Below are 19,812 nucleotides of genomic sequence, written 5' to 3'. Positions count from 1 at the left end.
AAAAACCGGTGGAACCGGTTTTTACGTAAAAACCGGTTCCGGTTCATACCCTACCCGGTTCTTAAAAGTTAGCATATCTGGGCATCGGTTCGGGTCGGGAACCGAACCGATTCTTGATTGGAACCGGTGCCATTTTACAACCCGGTGTGAAAAAACCGGTTTCGAACCGGTTTGGGTTTTCCAGTTGAACCCGATTTGTGCACCTGTAGTTGCGAGTACTCTGTCTATGCGAGGAGTGCTAGGGCGTAGTAAATTATAAACAAACTGATATTTGGGAACTTATATAGGGGAAAGTGAATATGGGGTTGTTAAGCATCTAACCTTACACGTGAAACCATCAAAACTACGTAGTTTTGATTCAAACTTCCTGAAAATTAGCAAATTCACATTAAATCCCTAATTCCAATGTACTGTTGCATCAATTTCTTGCTCAAGTACAAGACTAATTCATTAAAATTACTCTTTGAGAAAACAAGTTTTGAAACAAAAAAATCTCCCAGGTCACAAGTTCCGAACCTTTCGCTATGAGCACAATCTCCTTTTTGACTATTTCAGACAACTTATTTTTACTTCAACAGTTGAAGTGTTGGATTTGTCTTAAAAGAACTATAAAGGAGAAGACATTAGAATAGCAGTATCGGGTTTAAGTGAATAAGGTTCTAGAGCTTTTTCAACATGAGAATTTGTGATGGAAGAGTGAGAAGATGATTTGCTTGCAATCTGAAATAATAGGAATTGACCGTGATGAATTAAGAATTAGGGATTTAATTTGAATTTGCTAATTTTTTTGGAGAGGAAACGAATATAAGAATGGAATCAAATAAGTGTTTTTTAGGAAGTTTGAATCAAAACTACGTATTTTTTATGGTTTCGCATGTAAGGTTGGATGCTTAACAGCTCCATATTCACATTCCTCATATATATATATATATATATATGGTGAAGTTATTCTACAAAGGGTAATAAAATTGAGAAGTGTGAGAAGCCAAGTGAGGACCAAAGGAAAAAGGATATAAAGGTAATTGTACACATTTTCTCTCCCCACACATGTTAATACCCCCATCATTTTAGAACGTTTATAACTTTTTCGTATGATATTTTTTTATAAAAAAAAAGTTCATCATAATAATAAGCGTTTTTTTATCTTTAATATGAGTATGATTTTTGTTATATAAAATTTAAAACAAAAATCACGTCATTATGTCTTTTCTCACACCATTGTGTTTTTTTCGCTTATCATTGTGTCTTTTTTCGTCATTGTGTCTTTTCGCACACCATTGTGTCTTTTTTCGTCATTGTGTCTTTTCACACACCATTGTGTCTTTTCGCTTATCATTGTGTCTTTTTTCGTCGTTGTGTCTTTTCGCACTCCATTGTGTCTTTTCGCTTATAATTTTGTCTTTTTACGCACACCATTGTGTTTTTTCGCTTATCATTGTGTCTTTTTTCGTCATTGTGTCATTTCGCACATCATTGTGTCTTTTCGCTTATCATTGTGTCTTTTTTCGTCATTGTGTCTTTTCACACACCATTGTGTCTTTTCGCTTATAATTGTGTCTTTTTTCGTCATTGTGTCTTTTCGCACAACATTGTGTTTTTTCGCTTATCATTATGTCTTTTTTCGTCATTGTGTATTGTGTCTTTTTTCGTCATTGTGTATTTTTTTTCATTGTGTCTTTTCGCTTATCATTGTATCTTTTTTCGTCATTATGTCTTTTTTCTTCATCGTGTCTTTTCGCACACCATTGTGTCTTTTCGTTTATCATTGTGTCTTTTTTCGTCATTGAGTATTTTCGCACACCATTGTGTCTTTTTTCACTATTGTGTCTTTTCGCACACCATTGTGTCTTTTTTCGTCATTAATACATGTTACACAATAACTTGAAACGTAAAACACAATGGTGAATACGTATAAAACAATGACCTAAAACGTAAGACACAATGGCGAATACGTATAACACGATGACCTAAAACGTAAGACACAATGGCGAATACGTATAACACAATGGCCTAAAACGTAACACACAATGGTGAATATATATAACACAATGACTTGAAATGTAAAACACAATGGAAACAACATATTACATAATGACACAATGAACAACAAAAAAACACAATTAAAAAACCCTTTAATTTTTTTTTATTTTTATATAACAATATGATACTCATATTAAAGATAAAAAAACGCTTATTATTATGGTGAATTTTTTTAAAAAAAAATAATATCGTATGAAAAAGTTATGGACATTTTAAAATGATGGGGGGAATTGGCATGTGTCTTGCATGTGGAGAGAGAAAGTCAACAAATATGAGTTATTACATTAATGCCATTTTCATCGATTTTTATTTATTAAATTAATCTCAGTCATTCAAATATAAGATCAATGGACTGGATTTCTTCTCACCATTCTCATTTTTGTTGTATTTTGTATTTTAACTTTACCCTATATATATATATATATATCAAATATTAAAAATATAATAATATTTAGAACAAAATACGTGAATATCAATATAAATCAATAAATGTACATCTCTAAATAATAAAGGATCTAAAATTTCATTAATTAAAAAAATGATAGTCATTTTTTAATATTATAGAAATATGAATTATGTTTAATTTGTTAAATTCAAAATTGGCTTGAGTTAACCGACTAGATCCAATTGTGGTGGAGGTTGACCACTTTTGATTGATTTCGAATAATTAGGCGGAGTTAAAGAAGGTCGCATTGGCATCATACCTTGTAGTGAGTACTCGACGCCTAGTCAGGATTTTTACAACCATTACAGCAATCATACCTTGTAGCGAGTACTCGACGCCTAGTCAGGATTTTTACAACCATTACAGCAACACCGCTTTCTTAGCTACACCCATATCCTCATCTCCCGCTTCCTCTTTCAAACCAAAGAAAACTCGCAATTTGGCTTACTCTCTTCCACCGCCAGATGCCACTTTGGTGGACAAAGTAGGTTGGGACGGGATGCGTTTGCACCTAATAATTAAGTTTACTTAATAGAGTATATGCAATCTACTCATAACCAACTACATGAAATTTGACATCTAACGCCTATTAAATTTTGACACCGGTCACCATCAAAATTAATTTGAAATTTTAAAATTTATAATTTTACTAGAAAAATTTCTATTTTAAACTAATTAACAAATATAAACATTAGATTTGGATAATTTAAGCCCCCTTTAAAAAAAATATAATTGAATAGTTTAAAACCAAACCAAACAATTAACAATCAATCAATCATACCCAGTGGAATTCCACCGATAACAAAGTTATAAGTAGAGTCTAGGGAGAGTAGGATGTAGGCACACCGTACCTTTATCCAATGGGATAGAGACGTGGCTTCCATAGAAACCCTCAGCTCAAAGTAACATATGTATGAGAGAAATATAAGAGGGTGTCAAAGTTCAACAGTAATATAATTGATAATAGCACGTAGTAAAAATAATAATACTAACACATGTATAGATAACAATATAGAAATATATAAAAAGAAAATAAGGTAAAGAGAAACCCTTAAGGTATTTCTTTCTCCTTAAAAATCATTAGCCTTAATTCTAAGTCTCTAAGAATTCTTATCCTCAACCATGTCCTCTGAGAGGCTTAGATCTAGCAAATCATGTCTAATCCTCTCATCCCAAGTCAATTTAGGTCGACCTCTACCCCCCTCCCCTCTATAGTAATGTTTTTTACAGATCTAACATGATTCGTCATTTGTATTCTCTTCACGTGTCCAAACCATCTTAATCTACACTCTCTTATCTTGTTGGATATGTTAGTTACCCCTAATCTCTCCAGAAAAAACTGTTTCTTATCCGGTCTAACCTTGTGTGCCCACACATCCAACGTAACATCCTCATCTCTGCTACCTCCATTATCCACTCTTGTGCCTTCTTGACGGCCCAACAATCTGTTCCATATAACATTGCAGGTCTAACTGTGACCCTATAAAATTTTCCCTTTAGTTTAGTTGGTAATCTCTTGTCGCACAATATACCTATGGCCACTCTCCATCTACACCATCCTACCTGAACTCAATGGGCCACATCACTGTCTAATCCCCCATCGCTCTGAACAAATTATCCTATATACTTGAACTTCGTTACCTGCGTACCACTTGCCCTTCAATGGTGATCTGAACGTCCTCATTGTTATTTACCCCACTAAAATCACAGTGGAGGTACTCCGTTTTAGAGCGACTAATCCTTAAACCATTTGTCTCTAAGGTTGTTCGCCGCTTCTCTAGCCTCACATTTAGATCTTGTTTACTCTCAGCAACTAACACAATATCGTCTGCGAACATCATGCACCACGAGAGTGTCTCCAGAATCGACTTTGATAGCTCATCCAAGACTGCTGCAAAAAGAAACGGACTCAACGTTGAACCCTGGTGACTGCCTACCTCCACGGGGAAGAAATCGGTATCCCCCACGGGCGCACAGACACTTGTTGCACTCATGGTATACATTTTGTCACACCCCGACTTAGGGCCTAGGCGTATGATCAACAGTTGGTACCGGTTTTGTAAATATATCAGAGTTTTATTTTAGTGAAAACTTTTATTATTTATTATAAAATATTTATATACTTTTGAAACTGTTATCAATATAATTTCTTTTGTTTGAAAAAGCTTCTCGGGTAATAAATACCCCAAATATTTGTTTTATAAATCTTTGTTTAATCTTGTTATTTTAATAATATAAAACAATGAGCCATATCTACCTTGCGAACATCCACTTCATGAATGGCTCCAATTCTTGATACTTTAATTTCCTGAAATGTTAAACAAAAGACGTCAGCGATATGCTGGTGAACACGCTGACGCGAAAAATATTTTCTTTTACTTGATTACCCCTCGAGACATAACTTAGGTCCGGCCTATCGCGGCTTAGGAATAATCAAGCTTTAAAACAAACACAATTATAAACTCAAGTCTCTACACACAGCACCCCAGCAAACACCGCAGCGTTCGACATTACTTAGGTACTATACGTATACATATGGTCATTACTCCCCGCAAGCGAGCGTGACTATAACCAAGTGTGGTGCGATGTGCACCCCGCATTTTACCACATATGTAAGGATCCAGACAAACGTATACTATAGCCTGAGGGCTAGGTTTACACTCTTGTTTATAAATGTTTTTAGAGACACGTAGTCTCATGTAAACCTTTTCATTTAACATTGGACTCGTTTGAAAACAAGTTTGTAAAGTTTGGGGCGTATTCACCTTTTTGATATGGATCGGCTTCAATACACCTTCCGAGGGTCTTTCCCGTTGCTATCTCGCACCTATAGTACAAGTATAACCTTTTTTGATTTGGATCAGCTTTAATACACTGTCCGAGGGTCTTTCCCTTTTCTTTGTTATCTCGTACCTATAGTACAAGTATAACTTTTTGTTAGTCGGATATACAATCCGGCTTAAGACCTCTAGTATATTTTGTAAAATCTTTACCTCGATTTTTTTTTATGAACCTTTAGTTCAAAACATCTTTTCTTTATTTTAAACATTTAGTTTATAATATCACTTCTTTCTTTTTTTTTCAAGTTAAAACTCTTTCTTTTAACTTATTTACTTTTATTTTCTTTTACAAGATAAACCTTTAGTTTAACTTATTTTCTTTTTTCTTAAACTCTACGTTTCATCTTCATTAAGAAACGTATATTTTTATTTTACTTATTATTTAAGAATAATAAACTTAAATAATATTATCAATTATAACTATTTTCTACTTTATCTTTTCATTTTCTTTTATAGTATGTTTGAACCTATAGTTCAAATCATATATTCTTTATTCTCATATTCGGACATTTAGTCGTCATGTTTTCTTTTCTAAAATCTACGTTTCTAAAAGGTATACATATATATATATATATATAGAAAAGAGTTCAAATAAAAAAAATATGTTTTGTGAGAAGTGTGAGAAGAGCTTTAAAATAAAGGAAACCACCTAAATATGACACTATACAATGTAAATATGAAACAATACAATTATTTAGAAACTACCAATCTCAACCACTAGATCATAGATCCAAGTGCTTAGATCAATTCTTATTCTTCTCACAAAAATATTGTTTTTTACATTAACCCTACCCTATATATATATATATATATATATATATATATATATATTCTTTTACTTATTATTTAAAATATTTTTAAATAATATTTCTATCTTTATTTATTAATAAAGATTATTTTAATTATTTTTCTTTTCTTTTATCATTATCTAAAATCATTTAAATAATAGTTTCGTTTTATCTATAACCAATAGTTATATTTATATCTTTCTCATTATATAATTTCTTTGTTTTTCTTTTCTTTATTTTCAAGGTATTGACTATACCCTTAACTAGGGTCTAAGCCTTTATTATTTTATTAATATTTTATTCGGGCATTATGCCTACATTGTTCGGCTTATTATTTTCTAAACTCACGGCAGCAATTTGACGTTGGCACGTATATCGAGAATCTTGATCAACACCTCTTTGACACGCAAATCGAGGCACGCCGGTCTTCAAGTCTCGTCGGCACGCACTTCGAGGCGGGTCGTCGGGTCATCTCGGTTCGGCACGTACTTGGAGGCGGGTTGTCGGGTCGTCTCGGATCAGCACATACTTCGAGATGGTCGGCGGGTCGTCTCGGATCGACACGTACTTCGAGGTGGTTGGCGGGTCGTCTCGGGTCAACACGCACTTTAAGGTAATGTCGTCGGTATTTCGGTATTGTCAGTTTAATGGCACGGATTACGATGCATAATGTCGGGTTTTTGGCACGAAAAACCAGGAGGTCGGTGGCGCGTTTTACGAGAAAGTGAAAGGTTATTTTCTAGAGAGAGAAAGTCTTTTAGAGAGAGAGTGAATTGGTGTGAAATGAGATGGCTAAAAGTTGCTATTTATAGACTTTTCCCGGGACCCATCGCGATACGCGATGGTCCTTTGATCATGCCATCGCGTATCGCGATGTAGGCATGGTGAGTCACCACTAGGGCTGCCACGTGGCGGACGCGATGCCACGTGGTAACACATAATGCCACCAGGTGACACGTGTCGACACGTGTCACCTTATCATGGCTTTATGCCACGTGGTGCCACGTGGCAGGACACGTGTCACCCTGTCAGACCACGTCATCGCGATACGCGATGACGTTTGGTCTATGGCCGTCGCGTATCGCGATCAAGCCTGATGACAGATTTTTCATTTTTGATTTTTAAGTTTAAAAAAAACTTGTCATTTTTGGTCCTTTATCTTTTGAACTTGGTATTTTTGACCTGATATTTTCGTGATGTTACACATATCCATAATTGTCTATATATATTCCTTGGGACCCCTCTACCCTCTAGGCACTTCCAAAGCATTTGGCGTGACACACTGTCGTACGCCTTTTCTAGGTCAATAAACACCATATGAAGGTCACGCTTATTCTCCCTATACTTTTCCATCAATCTTCTTATAATGTGTATTGCCTTTGTGGTGGAACGCCCCGACATGAAGCCAAATTGGTTCACCGTAACCTGAGTTTCCCGTCTAAGTCTAACCTCAATCACTCTTTCCCATAGCTTCAAAGTATGGCTTAGTAGTTTGATTCCTCGGCAGTTACCACAACATTGGCGTCTCCTTTGTTCTTATAGATAGGGACGACGCTGCTCCTCCACTGGTGGCATCTTACCAGATTTAAAGATAATATTGAATAAAGTAGTTAATCACATGACTCCTCCTATAAAATGAAAAATATATAAACTTACTAACAATGATTGTATAAAATACACATGACTGGACTAAACCTATATGCAATACAAATGACTAGACTAAACGAAACAATTAACAATGATTCTACATATTATATAAACTTACAAAAACCTATATGCAATACACATGAATGGACTTAACGGAAGATAGTGAAGTCCGTTAATGAAAAGACAAAATGTGTAAACAAATTTAGACATAAATGACGATCCTTGTTATTTTTGTGATTTAAGGATGACACCTTAAACTAGTACATACCAAAATAACGAAAAGTGATAATCAATTAGAAGGTATTTTCTCAATGGGAGCATTTCCCTCTCGTCACATTTTTTTAACGGTCAACAAACATAAAATGTCTAGATATTTTGTATAGGGTGACCCAATAGCTAAAGGTCACCGCTAGCTAGTCCAACCCAGTCGTACGAAGCCCTTGAGCGCCTCCAAGTTATCTCCGGTTCCGAGACAAACCCACCCGCCCGAAGGCCCACTGGTGCTAAAATCTAGATGCTCTTAGGATCGAACTGCAGTCTTCCTTCTTTGAGCCACATATGTCCCCCCAAAGTGTTTTAAGTGGGGATTGAACTTGGATATCCATTGAGAAACATAAGGGTATGTTTGGTTGGAAGTAATGCAATGAATGAAGGGGGAATGGAATGAGAGACGGAATATAATGGATTTGTTACCATTCATTTGTCTTATTTGGTTAACCTATGAGATTGAAATGAATTATTACTTTATGTTATTTGGTATTCAAAAAAAATATGAATGAAAAAATATGTTTGGTAGTGGCGATGGTGACGGTGGTGGTGGCGGTCAGGTGACGGGGGGGGGGGGGGGGGGTTCAAGTGGTGGTAGCATTGGTAGTGATGGTGATCGATGGTATGGTGGCGGTCAAACAGCGACAGTGGTGGTAATGATGGTCAGGCAACGACAGTGACAATAGTTGTAGTGGTTACGGCGACGATGGTGGCGCTAGTAAGGTGGAGGTGGTGGTTTTTGTTAGGTTGTGGTGTTGTTGAAAAAACATGGTGAATGAGGAATTGAATTAAAAAAAACGAGGGAGGAGAAGGGGGTGGGGGTGGGGGAGATGAATGATTTTGATGGAACGGGATTCCACATGGAATGGATGAATCCATTCTACTAAACAACCAAATGCCACTTTTTTTACCACGCGACAAATTATTCTATTCCTTATATCATTCATGTGTACCAAACGCTATCTAAGTTCCTACCACCACTATACCACATTAAAAAGGACCATCCGCCGAGAATAATATTAAAAGAAGACGATGACAATGACAATGGAAAAAGAGTATCATGTTGTATGAAAAGAGAAAAAAACATGGACAAATAAATTGTTGCATATAAGTTTTACCGAGTATGGAGTTTAGCAAACTTATCCCCCTTGAGGAAGTCGAAGAGAAAAGGTTTTATTCTCAAAGTTGACATAGATAAGGCATACGATTCTTTAAATTGGACTTTCCTAGACTCGATATTAGATCAGATGAACTTTCCGTTGTGGCGGAAATGGATTTCGGCGATTTTAAAGTCGGGTCAGGCGTCGGTTTTGGTAAATGGGTCTCCTACTCCGGAATTTCAGTGTTTTCGGGGCCTTCGACAAGGGGACCCTCTTTTGCCTTTTGTTCGTTTAGCCATGGAGGCTCTTTCAGAGATTATGAGACGAGCCTCGAGCTGCGGATTATTTAAGGGTCTGAAGTGCGAGTCGGATGGTCCTACGATTTCGCATTTTATTTATGCAGATGATGTGATCTTCCTAGGTGAATGGGATTACTCGAATGCTATTAGTTTGAGGAGAATGTTAAGGGTTTTCTATATGGTCTCTGGCCTTAAAATTAACTTTGCTAAAAGCTGTCTCTTTGGACTTGTGTGGAAGACGCTGAAAGGAATTATATGGGAGATTTACTTGGTTGTAGAGCAGGTGATTTTCCTTTCCAATATCTCGGGTTACAAGTTGGAGGTAATATGAGTCTAATACAATCTTGGGACCCGATTGTGGAGATGTTTAGGAGACGATTGTCGGTGTGGAAAGCAAAGAATCTATCCTTTGGTGGTCGTATTACGGTAATTAAGTCGGTTCTCAATGCCTTACCAACTTACTATTTCTCCCTTTATCATGCTCCGACTGGGGTGTTAGAGAAGTTGGAACGTTTGAGGAGAGTGTTTTTTTGGGGTGGTTCGGAAGAAAAAGCTAAAGTAAATTGGGTGGCATGGCAGAAGGTAGTTGCCCCGCACAAATATGGCGGGCTCGGGTTCGGATCTCTAAAAGATACAAACTTGGCATTGTTAGCTAAGTGGTGGTGGCGGTTTAAAGAGGAGAAGGACGGGTTATGGCAGCAGATTATTTGGTCTCTTCACCACTCATCCAGGTCATGGCAATCCATCCCATCTACAGTCTCGTTGACCGGTCCATGGAAACATATAGTTGGTATTTCAAAAAAATTAACAGAGTCTGGTGTGGATATTTGGCGGGCGTTAAAACATATTGTTAGAAGCGGGGTTGTTACTTTGTTTTGGTTAGATTATTGGATTGGCGGAGAACCTTTGTTTATTCGTTTTCCACTACTTTTTTCTATTGAAGGTTTGAAGTTGTGCTCAGTGGCAGATCGGTTGGTGATGGTAGATGGGGTGATATGTAGTACTTGGGGGTGGTCCAGAGCGCCGGGGTCAATTGCAGAAGTGGAGGAACTAAGACAATTGTTACTTCTTTGTCATTCAGTTGTTTTGCACCCGGGAGAAGATAGATTGACTTGGTCTCTTGATGAAGGTGAGGCGTTCTCTGTTAAAAGTTTAAAGAATAGCCTGGCAGCGGCTGCTGGTTCAATCCCCGAGTTCTTGTTCGCTTGGAACAGTTGGGTGCCAAAAAAGGTTAATGTAGTTGCGTGGCGTGCAGAGTTGGAGAGGCTGCCAACTTTCGTGTCTTTGGCGGCCAGAAATTTGGCGGTTACATCTACTTTTTGCCCTTTCTGCGGAGAAGCCGAGGAAACCGCTGAGCACCTTTTCGTCTCCTGCAGACTTGCGCAAGAGTTTTGGCAAGTCATCACCCAATGGTGCAATCTTCCTGTGTTCTTTGCGTTCAGGTTCCGGGACATAGTTGAGATGCATAAATTCTCTATCTTTCCAAAGAAGAAGGCGAAAGCTCTTCATGCTGTTGTGTTGGTTACGGTTTGGAGGTTGTGGAAGGCCCGTAACATGCGGGTGCATGAAGGGAGTCAAGTTCGGTTGGATAGTTTGGTAGATGATATTCAAGTTTTGGGTTATCTTTGGGTGAAGAGTAGAGCTAGACTGACTCATATGCGTTGGGAGGATTGGAAGAGTTTTAACATTTGATCTGCACTTGTTAATGTTTGTATGTTTTTGTTTGGTTGGTCATGTTTGAACTTCTTGGTCTAGTCTCTTACTAGACTGTTGCTTCTAATTTATTAATAAATTTTGTTTGCCTTTCAAAAAAAAAAAAGGTGGAGTTTTCTGGACAAATCATGAAAGTCAGGCTGTTGTTGTCGCCTGCAGAGGACATGAATAAACTACACTTTTCTTTGTTTCTACTTGTATTGTATCTCTTCAAAATAACAACAAACTCCCTTCATTTCATTTCATGATTCTTGATCCAAATATCAACAACTAACTACCCATCACCTCTTTATTTTAACTCCCCTTGTAAGTCTTTGGTTTTTTTTTAAACTAAATTCAGTTCATCATTTCATATTGGTCTGTTTAAACTTTAAACTTTAAACCCTTTTGTTGCTATTTCTTTTTATGCAACTTTGTTATAGTTGGGTTTATGTTCCTTGGAAATTTTCAATCTTGCTGTTATATATATGTGACAGCGTTTCATGCAACTAGATTGTATTAACTGGCATTTAAGATGTGATTTTTTTGGTGAGATATGTCAAGAGTCCTCCAAATAGTTGTTTGTGTGTGACAAATTCTCATTATTTGGTAACCAGTTTTGTTGAGTGAAATATTCAAAACCAATTACTTTAACCCTAAACATTACTATTAATTATGGGGGCCGCGTACGGAGTATCCGGCGTTACTTAGTTGGCCGTTCAAAAAAAAAATTAATATTAATTATGAAATTACCATGTTAATTAATTAACCTAAACCTTTGAGTCTTAAGTCTTAGCACTATCTTAAATTCTTAATGTACTTTTGCTAGGATGGAGCCTACTTTGATTAATGATACTACAACTTTGACTTACTGGTTGACCTGGAAGTTCTTGCTATGCTTTTAACTCCCATTATTATAGCATCATGCTCCCTCCGTCCCAATTTAAATGTCCTATTTTGATTTTTCAAGTCTTTCTTTTGCAACTTTGACCGTAAATATTTTTGTTCGTGTCATATAATACTTGATGAAAATTATATCAATGTAAAATACATTTAAAACTCAATCCATTCATATAATTTTCATCAAGAATTATATGACACGAACAAAAATATTTACGGTCAAAGTTGTAAAAGAAAGACTTGAAAAGTCAAATTAGGACATTTATATTGGACGGAGGGAGTATTTGATTTGGAAATATAAAGGTTTTAGGTAAATTAAAACTTGTAAAGAGGTGACTCAGCAAGAAAGACCTAGGCTTCTTCTATATAATTGTGAAGCATGGATGCCTTCTATAAATGGATTACACCCTATTTGGTTACTGGCTTTTCGAATCCTTTCGTTTTCTTTGCTTCTAGCTGCTGATGTTACCACTCACGGAACCGATTTGTTCTTTTATTATACTCAGTAAGTTTATTTTTTGTCATCTTTATTGATGGCAGGCAATTTTGACCCCTTTTCTTTATCAACAAGAAGAACTTGCAGGTCAAATCAAAAAGTTTATATAAAAAGGAGAATCTGGGAAACATTTTATGCAAAGATTGTGTATTTTTGTAAAAATATTGTTTTTAGTGTACTAATCAAGTATATTTTTGTTTTGAAAAATGAACAAAACGAATTTACGGTTTAAATCAAAACGTTCAGCTAAAAAGGAGAAAATGTAAAACATTTTATGCAAATTTTTTATGTATAGTTGTAAATTTTTTTTAATCATATTTAGTGTATTCATAAAGTGTATATATTTTTATGAAAAATGAACAAAAAGAATTTACGGGTCCAACTCAACCCGGCCAAAATTACTTGACCAACCAGTCTTGGTTTCTACTTATTTACCAGTGCAATGACGTTGCAACTTGTATATTTACATGATATGTTGCTATAATCACGTGCAGGCTGTTTATCTATCATGTATATATATTGCAGGATCATAGTGTCCCACCTATAACTAGTAATTGTTGTTGTGTTAACCATTCGTGCTTGATTTTGGTATAGGTGGACTTTGTGTTTGGTTACTTTCTATTTCGCGGTACGTTCCTTTTTTACCCAAATCTTCATTTTCATATGCATTTACTAGTAGTGGAAAATTGAACGGGTCAGGTGGCTTTGTTAACGGATCAAATGTGTAACATGCCAAAATGACAAATTGTGTAAATTTTAAACAAGTCAGCCTGGGCCGATCTATGTACATTTTTTTAAACTTCTACTAACATGTGCTAAATAAGATCACAAAATAAAAAGTATTATTTCAAAGTTATCTTAACATTTTTCAATAAAGCGCGCCCTTTAAGAGTCAGATGACTTTCAACCTGTTTGACGCGTTCAAGATTAAACAAACGCAAATCAACCCACTTAAGTAAACGGGTCAAAATTGCCACATATAGCATCGGCTTTGTGACTGAATTCACCTTGCGTTATAGGACAAATGTTTTTTTTTCTCTACAATTTTAATACATTTCTTATAATAATATCTTGAAGCTCGTTTGCAGTTTGGATCGTTGCTCTCGGCTTACGGATGCTATAGACAACACAAGACATGTGATGTAGGCCTGGATCAAGAATTTTATTTGCCTCTCGCCAATGAGAACAATACAACGAGCCAACAAGCGAAAAATCATTTCTTGATAACAGCTGCATTTTGGGGCTATGTCTTCCAAATTATTTTCCAAGTAATTTATTTTATTTGTGTGCTACATATATCATGTTTGATATCTTCAAATATCAGTTACATACTTATAAAAGGTCCTTAACTTTTACAAATTTCATTTTTATGTTGATTATGATGTTTCTTGGATATAGATGACGGCTGGGGCGGTTATGTTGACAGATTCCGTTTATTGGATTGTGATCTTTCCGTTTTATACGATTGTAGGCTATGAATTGGGCTTTGTGAGTAACCGCGCTTATCTTTTATTATTAGGGGTCGGTTTTGAGCTCATACCAGACCAAAAACCGTATATTTGGTTTTTGACTTTTAAAAAACTGTTCGGTTTTATCATTTTGCTTAAAATTTTGGGTAGAAAAAAGAATTTGACCAAAATAATGAGCTTGGGCCTAAAATTTTTTTGTTAATTAAGGAATAATTGATTATTATACATTTAAGCTAAGATGTTTGGCTTACGCTATTTATTAAGTTCTTAAAATTTATTTAACATTCAAAATTAAAAATGAAAATTCATAAATTCGGTTTGGTTTGCTTTAAGGTTTTTTTTTTGGTTTAAATTACACGCAAAACTGAAACCGAACTGAAAATTTGGCTTTGGCAAAAACATATACCAAACGGTCGGTTTTTGTTTGCATTTGGTTACGGGTCGATTTTTTAAGTTTCATGCTCATTATTTGTTGAAGAGTTTCCGTTTTCCTATATCATGTGAATTTTTTTCTTTATATAGTTGTTGATAGAGTTGGCAAATTAGCTATAGAACGGGTACTTTATATTGGTCAAAGACTCAAAATGGGCCAGGATGACCCGAAACAATTTTTGTGCAGAAATTTATTATTTTTTAAAAATAAATGGTTTGCCAAATGTGATTACAAAGATTATTCCCTTTTAACATTATTATTTTTGGATTAATAGTTTTTATGCACTAAAAATACACTTTGACAACATTTGACCCGTTTGACACATTTTCTTCTAAGCGTTTTATTTTATTATCTGAGTTTGACGTAGTTAGAGATAAAATATAGTTTCATCGACCCAATTATTAGTAAACTGTTCGAAACTGTCACTTTTTAACTTATTTATTTTAGAGATTTCAAACGGTTTTCTTATCTTTTTCTTGTGTGCCAGTTGACGGTTGTTGTACATTCTCTTAATTTGGGTTTGCTCCTTGGTGACATAGCCTTAAATAGCTTGGTAACTTTCCTTATTTGGAAGTCATTATTTTTTTTTGTTTTTAAATAATTTTTAAATTTTCTGTTTTGTTTTGTAATCTTTTATATGTTTGGAAACCATGTTTCAGCGCTTCCCTTGGTTCCGCATTTCATACTTTTTTTTATTTACTGCTTTCTATGTGCTCTTTGAGTGGATTCTTCATGCCTTTGTTGCAACTTGGTATGTTATTTTCACCCTTTCTTTATTCACATTTCAAGCATACGTGCACGCACGCGCACACACATGTATGGTTAACTTTTCAATAACTTCTTTATATTGTAGGTGGCCATACCCGTTTCTCGACTTATCTGTAGAATACGCTCCACTATGGTACGTATTTTCAAACATCTTAGCATCAATACAATGTCAAAAAAGAATGTTGTGCGGCCCGTCCAAGTTCTCTTTATATCAAATAAACGCGACTCAGTTGAATGGTCAAATGGGTTGAACCGGTCAAAGGGTGTTTAAAGCGCATATTCAAGTGTTGACCTCTATATAATCAAAATTTGGGGGTGGTCATTCTTAATATATTATTTATAGTCCAAAGGCGATTGTTGGGTCAAACCCGACCCTGCCCATTTTGACATGACAAAATAATAACCCGTTTTAACCTATTTATATAAAACCGGGTCAATTTTAGTAATATATTATTTTGATTAAAATATTCTAAAACAGACAAAAAAATATATATATGGTTTGACACATCAACATAATCCAACTCGTTTCAACATGCCACCTATTGTCTCCTTAACCTCTCTCCTAAAGTTAAAGATCTAATCTCTTTTTCTGGTTAATCTAATGCGGTTTTGTTGTCTCTGTCTGTAAAACATTATGCAGGTACTTGATTGTTGCAACATTGCATGTTCCATGCTACACCTTGTTTATGTTGATTGTGAAATTTAAGTATTACATTTTGGCGCGATGGTTTCCTCAATCGTTGAGATGACATTGTTGTGTACCTCATTCTATTATTCTAAATCATATAAAAGAAAGCAATTGCTTTAATCCTCATGGGGATGATAAATAGTTTTCATAAATTAAATTATAAATTTTATTTCAAATAAAGTTGAGCTTAGTGCTTGCTTATGCAAGGCGTTAGTTATCTATATCTGTTTTGTAATGAGTCATGCTCTTAGTATGCTTATGTGTCACTTTATATGAGTGAACAAATAAGATCCTACAATAAAGTTTTATCATCATGATCTTTTGCTCTCTTAGACAAGATAGGGTTAAAATAGTCACTCCACAATATGAAAAGTATTTATGATATTATAAAATTAATGTAGGGAGTAAGCTAGGCTCTTAAATACCTAATAAGCTAAGGGAGAAAGATAATCGATCCACAGTTCAATCTAGGGGTGTTCATCGGATCGGATAACAGATTATTCGGGTTATTCGGATTTGAGAATTTTTGGACCCTATCGGAAATCCGATCCAATCCGAATTAGGAATATTCCTATCCGATCCGAATCTATCCGAATTCAATTCGGATCGGATTCGGATAATATCCGAAATTATCCGAATAATCCGAAATAAGCCTAAAATTTTTTTCTATTTTTTTTTCATAAAATTTAATAGTTTAGAATCACAATAAACATACAAACTGAAAAATACGAATTACTCTTAACACAAATTTAAGGTTTAAAATTCAAATAATAGTCTAATTAATATACCAAACCGGAAAATATCACTAAAAACATGTTTTTTATTCTGATTAAATGGATATCCGAATAATCCAAACAATCCGAATTTTTTAAAATTCCATATCCAAATCCGATCCGAATATCCGAATAAGAATTCGGATCGGTTTATTTGGGTTTCAGTTTCGGTTTTTTTGAATTTCGCATTTTTTAAACACCCCTAGTTCAACCGGCCTTTATCAATGTGATATATGTTCTCTTTTAAAAATCTGCTCCTTGTGAATGGAACAAGATTAATTTGTCTTAGAAATTGATCTTTTATCAATGTGGGAATTAAAGCAAATCAAGTAGGGTTAGCATTGACATCTAAGTGAAGAGAGAAAAGTTCACATACTATAGTCTGTCTATACTTTATAAATAATACCATGTTTTAAAAACCTTGGATTTGGTTTTGTCGTCATTGCTCTTTGGTTATGTTTTAAAACCGGCCTTTATCAATGTGATATATTTCTTGATATCAATAACACCATATGGCACATCCTCTTTATTTTCTTCTTTTATTTTGCATAGGAAAGCATGACAATTATCATGAGTCTTCTACATCTTCATTCTAAACCCGTAATTCATCCCGATAAGCGTCCTTAACGTCAATATCCTGAAACATATAAACACGCTTGAAGTACCAAAGTTCACATAATATTTAAACTAAAAGTAAACAAATAATATAATAATACACATGAATTTTACCCTACCATCAGCGAGCAATACCACCAACGCAACTGACAAGTATTGCATTAATCTAAACCATGTACATCTTTAGACTATGAACTCTATGGTGATCGTTATTGTCTAGCACATGGTGTAACATTCGGCAAAAATTTTCACTAATGTAATCATGATTATCATCATAATGTCACTTTATTAATAAAATCCTTCTTTAATAAGATTCTATATCTTACAAAGTCAACAAAAAGTCTAAATTTCGACACGTAACGAGTATGACGTGTAAAAACCTCAGACAACGAGCCAAAAAGTTAATAAATAATTAGAATGATTAGATAATCCCAAAAATTCAAAATATATGTTAAAACATTCGAGACAATATATAAACATAATTTAGGAAGGCTCGAATCGCGAAACTGGAAAATAAGTAAGCAAAAGCCAGTACAGGACCCGGAAAGGACCTGACACAAACTATTTAAAAAAAAAATAGTTTTTATGGTCCTACTGTCAGGAATTTGATTTTGTTCAATGCCTGACAAAAATTATTAAAAACGGGATCCATTTGGATATCTAAAACACGCAATACGTTAAACGATTAAACAAATTGATTAGATATTAACCAACCCTTCACCTTTCACCCCCACCCCTTTAGGCCGCCCCCCTTACACCTCAACACCATCACCTCCCACCTCTTCCAATACCCTTCCTCTAACTCCCTATGCCAATCATTTGTGCTTCTAGAACCTTGATGTGTTGTTATACACTCAACCCCTCCAACCAATCACCCTACTACCTTAATTATCACTCTACTCCTCCCTGTCTTCCTCTTCTTGAAGCTCACGGCCAAACACCCTCTTACTCACATCCAAATTCAAAAATTAATCAAACACACACATACTTACATATTCCATGGAGTATTAATCAAGATCACGCAAGATAGGAAGAAGGTTAGGAAGGAAGAACACTACATTCACACCCACAACACTCTCATTCTCACCAAATCCTCAAGAACACAAGTAAGTATTATCATAAGGTTGATTTATAGGATTAAACACAATAGATTAGATGTTCTTGAGTTAAGATTAAGCTTGAAAGTTTGAAATCATGGATGATAATGTATGTATGTATGTATGTATGAGGAGGGATTAAGGTCACTTATGCATGCATACATTCATCTTGAAAGATCATACATTGATTGATAAGATTGATTATGAGCATTGTTGGATTTCTTGTTAATTTGACATAAACTTGGATGAACTTGATGTTAGGGTTTGATGATAGAATGAAATTGGATTGTTGATCATTAGTTTGATAATATGGATTTGAATCATTGAATAGTTTTTGTTAAAGATGAACATAAGAAGAACTTGTTCATAATTGAAAATTTTGGGGATTTTGATTCTTGGGTTAATTAAAGATATTGGATGAATTAATGGATCAAGAAAGTGTTATGGGATAATATAATTGGAAATGAAATAGGGTATATGCTAGTAAGAGCATTCACAGCCCGTCCCCCATCCCTATCCCTATAATTACAATACAAAACACAATTAAATAATATTTTTATACTTTTATCATTACAGTTTTCTCTCTCCTCTTCTCACAACTAATTCAAAAAATATTAAAAAAAATATGGATAAACTTTGATTCCCCATATTTACAAAAATTCACTACATTTCTCTCTCCACCCTATAATTTACACTCACAACCATTCAAAACTCAACCCTATAATTTACCAATTCCCCTCACATAATTATGGGGGATGGGTTGGGAATACTCTAAACTCATAAAACCCCTAATTAATTCTTGAAGATTGTTAAAGTTCCTAATTAAAGAAACTTTATTTATTGAAAAGTTGAATTTTAATATGAATTCTTGGTATGAATGTGTTTGATATATGATGAATTGCATCTTTGAATTTAATATAGGGTGCATGGTTGAAGTATAGAGTAGTTTAACATATTGATTAAAATAGCAACTACTTACTAGACATGGAAACTTTGTTACTTGATAAATTGAAAGATTAAAACTTGAATAGAAACATAGGATGCATGAAATCCTATCAAACTAGTTGAATGAAATAAACTTAAGTTCATACTTAATCAATTTTGAAAGATTGAATTAAGTAGAATTATCAAAAGTTAAAACTTACTATAATAGGCAACTTTGTTAAATTGACACTCAAGAAATCCACAAGAAAACATAATCTATTGAATTGAATGATTTATGATGATTGAATGATTTAGTTGAATGGTGTGATGAAGTGATAATAATGAAAATGAACACCAAAGTTAAAATACATGATCTTTGAAAGAAAAAGACTTACATTATCATACATGTAGAATCTTCTAAAATAGAATAAAAGAATAGTGTTGTAAAGTGTTGTTTTGACTTGTTGTGAAATCTATAATATAAGTTTGAAATCTGGATTCTTGGGTCATATTATAATATTTGTTCATATA

The 19,812-nt window shown here is 34.6% G+C and overlaps 1 protein-coding gene across 1 annotated transcript; it reads left to right on the top strand.

Annotated features, from left to right (window-relative positions):
* Nucleotides 1-13,880: 13,880 nt before the first annotated feature.
* LOC143624102 (uncharacterized) lies at nt 13,881-15,943 on the top strand. Its single transcript, XM_077094842.1, has 5 exons — nt 13,881-14,067; nt 14,864-14,969; nt 15,076-15,167; nt 15,270-15,317; nt 15,825-15,943. Exons 1-5 carry the CDS (start codon nt 13,913-13,915, stop codon nt 15,931-15,933), a joined length of 510 nt encoding a protein of 169 aa, XP_076950957.1. The 5' UTR covers nt 13,881-13,912; the 3' UTR covers nt 15,934-15,943.
* The last annotated feature ends 3,869 nt before the right edge of the window (nt 15,944-19,812 follow it).

Source organism: Bidens hawaiensis, unplaced genomic scaffold, assembly GCF_021521415.1.
Source record: "Bidens hawaiensis isolate Kalapana, Puna unplaced genomic scaffold, B.hawaiensis_p1.1 tig00003654_1, whole genome shotgun sequence".
Lineage (NCBI taxonomy): Eukaryota > Viridiplantae > Streptophyta > Magnoliopsida > Asterales > Asteraceae > Bidens > Bidens hawaiensis.
This window is presented reverse-complemented; position numbering and strand designations above follow the sequence as displayed.

Bases quoted from the DNA above. Each gene is read 5' to 3' on its own strand.
- LOC143624102 (XM_077094842.1), top strand. From the start codon at position 13,913: ATGACGGCTGGGGCGGTTATGTTGACAGATTCCGTTTATTGGATTGTG. The intron at 14,970-15,075 runs GTAACTTTCCTT...ACCATGTTTCAG, and splicing joins ACATAGCCTTAAATAGCTTG to CGCTTCCCTTGGTTCCGCAT. The intron at 15,318-15,824 runs GTACGTATTTTC...AACATTATGCAG, and splicing joins GTAGAATACGCTCCACTATG to GTACTTGATTGTTGCAACAT.